Source organism: Manacus candei, unplaced genomic scaffold (genome assembly GCF_025592945.1).
Source record: "Manacus candei isolate 608988 ecotype Guabito, Panama unplaced genomic scaffold, ASM2559294v1 h1tg000052l, whole genome shotgun sequence".
NCBI lineage: Eukaryota > Metazoa > Chordata > Aves > Passeriformes > Pipridae > Manacus > Manacus candei.
The window spans coordinates 2,956,657-2,963,164 of NW_026138100.1; the positions used below are offsets into that span (position 1 = coordinate 2,956,657).

General features: G+C 38.5%; 1 protein-coding gene across 1 annotated transcript in view; it reads left to right on the plus strand.

Moving 5' to 3' along the window:
- The window catches only part of NOX3 (NADPH oxidase 3), a 37,942-nt gene extending 37,124 nt beyond the window's left edge, over positions 1–818 (plus strand). Inside the window, exon 13 of the mRNA XM_051801682.1 lies at positions 173–818. Within this exon, the coding sequence (XP_051657642.1) occupies positions 173–299 (127 nt within the window). The 3' untranslated portion in view covers positions 300–818. The remainder of the gene's footprint in view (positions 1–172) is intronic.
- Positions 819–6,508: the final 5,690 nt, after the last annotated feature.

Genomic DNA, 6,508 nt, shown 5'->3' on the forward strand with positions numbered 1-6,508 from the left:
ACAGTAACACAGATTATACAGTACATAACACAAAGTATACACTAACACAAAATTTTTCAAATGTATTTCTCAAAAAGCCATTTCAAAGGATGCAAAGCTGGAGGCAGCCCAAAGGTACAGTTTATTCATTTACACTGCTATTCTCATGTTTTTGTTGTTATTGCAATTACAGCAACAGTATTGGCGTATTCTTCTGTGGACCCAAGACTCTCTCTAAGATCCTGCAAAAGACATGCCACTCATATTCGTCAGTTGATCCAAGAGGAGTTCAGTTTCACTATAACAAAGAAAGTTTCTAGGTTGTACTTCTAAACTATGTAATAGTATTACCAAATTTTGTATTTTTTCCCTTCACTTTCTCCTCCTCTACTCATTCTGCAGCATTTATGCCAGATATTAAGAGTTGTAAACTGAAACAGGTGTATTGACTTCAGTAGAAAAATGCTATCTATGCCAGCTAAAGATTTGGACCCCTTCCTTATCCTTTCCTTCACAGAACTGAAAGGCCAATTCTCCACTGCTTACTTAATGATGCTGTGAATCTCTCTATACCTGTGTGAAAACAAGCCCGAATCACTTAACTTTGAAGAAAAAGGCATGAGTAAAATGGACATTTAGAACTGTACTCCACTGTTGTGTATGATTGCAGGTGATACATTCCTACTGTTTAAATCATGCCCACTGAAAGCATTTTCCTTCCTGGTGTTCTGACTTTACACTCCTATAGTCTCTCACTGCACATACATCCATATCTACATCACCTTTTGTGCCATAGCAATACTATTTATATACACACTGTCCAATGAATTCCTTTTGCCCTACCAAATTAACCATTTAAACCTGTCATTTCCACAGCAATGGTGGCTGTGCATGCCATAGGCTAATATGTACTTAGGTTTGATATGCTAAGGACACTCCAGAAATTTTTGCACTCAGCAAATGGATCTCCTGAGACATGCAACTGAAACTGCAGGAAAAAGTTTCATGACAGAGTGAGTGAGGGGGGAATGTACCCCCAGCATCTCCTCCAAGCTTCTTGCTCAGAGCTGATTCTGTGAAGAGAGGAGTGACATTTGCATTCTTTCAGTCCTCAGGAACTTCCATCACCATGACTATTTAAAAATAAAGAATGGCCAGTTCCCTCAGCACTTGTGGATGCATCCTATCAGTTTCCATGGAGTTGTTTAAAATCTCCCTAACTTTATCTTTCTTCACTAAGGGTGAGTATGAATTGCTTCAGATCTTCCCACTTGCCTCAGAAGCCAGGGATCTCTGAAGGTCAGCCTTACCTGTAAAGACTGAGATGAAAAAGGCATTGAGTACCTCCACCTTTCTCCATGGCCCTAAGCACCAGTCAGCACCCCATTCAGAAGCAAACCAACATTTTCCTAATCTTCCTTTTGCTATTCACTTATGCATAGCAGCTCTTCTTCTTGCCCTTCACATCTCTCACCAGATTCAAGTCCCAATGGGCTTTGGCTTCCCTGACCCCATCCCAGCACACTCATTGTCTCTATATTCCCTGCATCGCATGCCCTTTCTTCCATCTCCTGTATGCCTCCTTTTGTGCTTTGGTTCTGTCAAGAGGGATTTGTTCAACCATACGGGCCTCCTACCACACTTGATTGACTTAGTCCACAGCAAAAGGGATCGTTTCTGAACTTGAAGAAGGTGATTCTTGAAAATCCACCAGTTCTCCTGGATCTCTCTTCTCTTTAGGACCATACTGCATGGGATACTTCTAAGCATCAAATTCCTCCAGTGTCCTCTCCATGTTATGTGTATTAGTGTACAGGCACTGCAGAAAAGGCCTCCAATCATGTGATTTTTCCAGAAGAGGTGTTAGAGCTTCTCCCACCCTGCTTTTCCGTAGGCACATGTTTGTTTGTGTGGATCCCCTTGGAGTAGGCCTCCTTCTGCCCTGTTTTGTTGGTTGTGAAATCTCTCCTGTTCACATCATCCTACACAAGTTACTTGTTGCTTTTGTCCACCACTTCCTCATTTGATTGTTGGTCATCCGCTCCCTCCCCATCATGTAACATTCTGATAAGCTACTAAAGGGAGAAAAATATTTCCCTATATCCCAGCACAGAAAGTTAAACTATATTCAAATTGGTCTGAGGCATAACAGAGTTCACCAGGATCACATAACACATTTATCCAGCCACATGATAAAAATGGGAGGTAGAAAACATCCTGTGTATGTTAGCACTTGAATAAAAAATGACAACATTATATATGTACACTTACCCACAGATACAAAAATGCCCACTAGAGGGGACATAACTGTATAGACAAAAGCAACAGAACAATAAAAATTATGTGACAGAAGACTCCAATATTATTTTATACATCTTATACTGGGGATACAGTATGTGTGAACTGAGATTGTTCTACAAGATACAGTTGTATTATTATTGTATTATTATTAAGTTTAGGGCAATGCATCTTTGTTTTAAAATTGTTGACATTTTTTTAAATGCCTGCCTATGTGAGATGATTAATGTGGTGCATACTGTGTAGCAGTAGAGTGAGTAGAGAATTAGAGCCTCTGCCAGTTCACCTAGAGGCACTTATCTTTTATTTTTTCCCTTGGCGCCCATGCTGAGCCTAGGGGTAAGCTGACACATTTTCTAATATAAATTAAGCTCCTTTTTTTTATGTGTGTTGAAAATCTTGAAGGAAATGAGAAATGTGTGTAGGCACCAATACCAGCTGCCATTGCATGAAAGAAAGAGGTGACAATTTCCTGCAGATTCTGAATGATTGTTTCAATGCAGTTGGATTGGAGGTAACAAGCACAAAGATATTGTGCTGCCAGAAAAACAGGATCTGTTCTCCCCTCAGTCTCATGCAACAAGATGTAACATTTAGCTTCTGGCTCAACATGGCATCTCTTCACTGCTTTGATTTATTCCCACTTTTGCAAATCACTGTGGTATGCTAGAGGAGATGCATTTAGAGCCCTTGTTATAGTTCATTGAGTAGCACTGCTGTTATCACCACCAGAGGAGAATTTCACTTGTATCAAGACTGAGTGACCTACAATAAAGGAAAAATAATAATAAAAAAAAAAAAGTGGGGAGGTTTGTTGGACTAGGATGAAACTACATTTAGGTTGAATGAAAATCCCTTTATTACAAATACAATTTGAATCAAAATGGGAACTAGGAAGATTTGGCTTCCTGCCTTGTTTTGAATAACACTGAGCACACAGCAGCTATGATAATGTGAGTGCACGTGTAATGACTCTATTATTGTGTTTATATATGGAAACATCATTCACTGTCAGGGAAAATGAAAGATATCTTCATGGATTTGTCCATTCAGCTGCTTCAGCAGGAAGTGTTCAGCACTGTGTAGGAAAATATTATTAAATAAAATACAGTCATAACAGCACAGACTCACCACATCCTGTGACAGAAAACTAATCATAGACAAGGATCATAAATACACACATTAATTACTTTGGCTCTTACAATAAAAAGAGTGGTATTATAATGATTGAAGCTGTGTTATGATAATTTAAGTTTATTCACTCGGAATTGTAAATTGAAATACATGGGTTTATACATTCTGGTTTTCCTCCCTCTCCCCCTTCTCCCAAGTTGTATGTGGTAGAAATTATTTAAGTAATTTTGTTCCTTAGTTTACAATAAATAAAGAGAAATTGCCACTCTTAACGGGAGATCCATCATACAGTGTCTGTGCCATATCATCACCATTACAAGGACTCTCCTGCTTCTTTCCTGCTTTTAGGTATAATTAAACGGTTTAGAGGAAATACTGTTAACTGCAAAAAAATGACAAACTTTTCAAAGGTTTGAGCACTCCTGATTAACAGGAGATTTTATAGGAACTGCCTCACAGGCAGCTTTGTTGCTCCAGAAAGGTAATAGACTAAGTGACATGGTAGATTTATAATCTCGACTGGTCAACAATTTCAGTGATTTTTTTTTTTCTTGAGGGAAAATCACCTGAATTTCTTCAGGAACAGAGGAAAAAAAAAGAGAAAAAAGTGACAGTGCTTCCACCCAGCTTGCCCTATAAATACCAAAAGCTTAAATGAAACATTCATAGTCAGCCAAGTAATGAGGAATGCAAACCTGAGAGGGACAAAGCAGCATAGCAGGCAATGGGCAGCAGAGGGAAATTGTCCATAGGCCATCATCTCATCTCCTCAGACTTCTCAGGCAATCAAGTACCAGGCATGAAGTCACCTTGGTGACCACTTACAAGGTAGAGGGCAGCCTACTGAGGACTGTCTGGCCTAAACCTTCCTAGTGCTGGAACCTGTCTGAGATGAGGCTTTCTCACCTCAGTCAGGCTATCTGTTCTGCAGCAGCAACTCCAATTCCTCCTGTGATCACTTAATTGTCTCAGAAATTCTGCCTTCCTGCAGAATAAAATCGGGTGTCCATTTCACTAATGCTGCAGCCACATTATCCAGGACTATCTACTTACATATTATAGAATATGGTCAAATGAGAGTGGGCAGATGATTTGCATTTTAAAACTCTAACCAGTTAAGTCTATTCAACAGGAATCTACTTGTCCTTCAATCAGTCATCACTTGCAGTGAAAAAAATCTCAATTACATGATGGTCTTAATATATGGGAACAAATGTGTTAGTTGACATGGAAACACACTTTTCTCCTTTCAAAAGCAAGAAAGGACAAAGAAGCCTAAACTCTTTGAAAGATATATTAGTATCCTTTCAGAATACATAGAAGGAAAGAAAAGTTGTATAGTATAATGAACAACTCAAACCAGCATAATTCAAAGGCTATCTGCTGAAAATATTTGCATCTATTATTTCTAAACAATAATGACTTTTAACATAGTAAGACATTTGTATTCATTGAGGATAAAAGCCCCGAGCCTGCCAATACTTACACATGTGTTTTACTAAGTTCAAACAATCTTTTTACAGTCCTAGAGGACTAAATATGGTTTCCTTTGAAGCTCATGCACAGAGAACTGATGTCAGGCTCAAGGCTGGGTCCTAAAGGCTGATCTCTATTATTCAGTTATTAAACTACCAGACTGTCTTGATTCTTGTCTAGAGATCGTTTCTCTGGTACAGTAATTCTGAATATGAAGACAACTTACAGTCACACTCGCCTTAAGGTACACAGATAAGATTGCACTTATACACCCTAATAAAAGGCCTGGTTTTCAGTGGTCCTACAGGTTTTATTAAGCAAAAAAATGTGTTTGGGGAGAGCTTTTATCTTTTTTTATTTAGGTCAAATGATGAATATGCAGATCTGAACATTTTATTCTGTGGATATATGCAAATAAGCAGGAGAGAGGGCAGATATGAGCCTGTCCTCTGAGACAGAATTTCTGGTCTCCAGCCTACTACTGACCATTCCCCAGCATTGCTGCCTTAAACATTGAATCTCCTGTGCACTTGCTTGGGACAGGTTCTCTGCTGCTAAGGCTGCGAAAACCCTCACAGAAGTCATTACTGTCAAAAAATTGAATTAAATGAGACTTTGTGAGCAAAGATAAGGATGCATGCGCAAGGCCAAGTTAACACACAGTAGCTGTAGTGTGGATGCACACAGGAAATTTGCAGGTACCTATCTTCTTTAGATCTCACACACACACAATTCCCTCTTTCTGTAACAAGCATGATGTATTTATTCTCATGTTTCTAGGAATTCATCAGGGTTAAAAAAATTAAAGGCAAACTTTGAATTCAAAAGGTCGCAGGCACATAATCAACCTGCAACACATCACACTCATTAATTATACATTACTATACAATTACATTACATTTAGATAAAAATGTTTAGATTGAAGAATGTCTGCATTTGTTCATTAATATTATTAAAATATCCATGCAATTTTCTGAGTTTGCGTGCTGCTAAGAAAATTCAGAGGGCTATGCAGAATGCATACCAATGCAGTTAGCCATTTAAGATCACTCTTTTTAGATTCCTTACCATGCTGGCAAGAGGAAGATAGTTAAGAGACACAGTTGGACAACTTTGAATGCAATATCAAAGGTTTGAGGCTGAAACAAACAAATGTATGCTGTGATACTGGTCAACACAGAAGTTACTTAAAATATAAATCGTGCAGAGAACAGATAGATTTGACTGAACTGGACCTTGTGTAATACAAACGTGCCCAAGTACAATTTCACTGACAGGAATGTACATCAACTATTTAATTATGTGGTTGGCATTACAAAGATGTATCAATAGTAGGAGTCATCAAGCATAATCACAAATGCTGGCTGCCCTATATCTATTTGAGCACATACATCATCCTTCTACAGCATTGTGCATTCATAAAGGAGCCTGAAAACACTTTAAAAATGGTCTGATGCTGAGAAGTGAACTGAAAGAGCTTTTAGTGAAACCAAAAGAAACTATCTGCTTGGCATTCTGCAGAATCAGACCTTTGTAGTCCAGAAAACAAAATTAACCAGAGTTTTTGCCAAAATGAGGACAGTAGAATTTGGCTCAATTAGACAATATCAGTGCAGATATT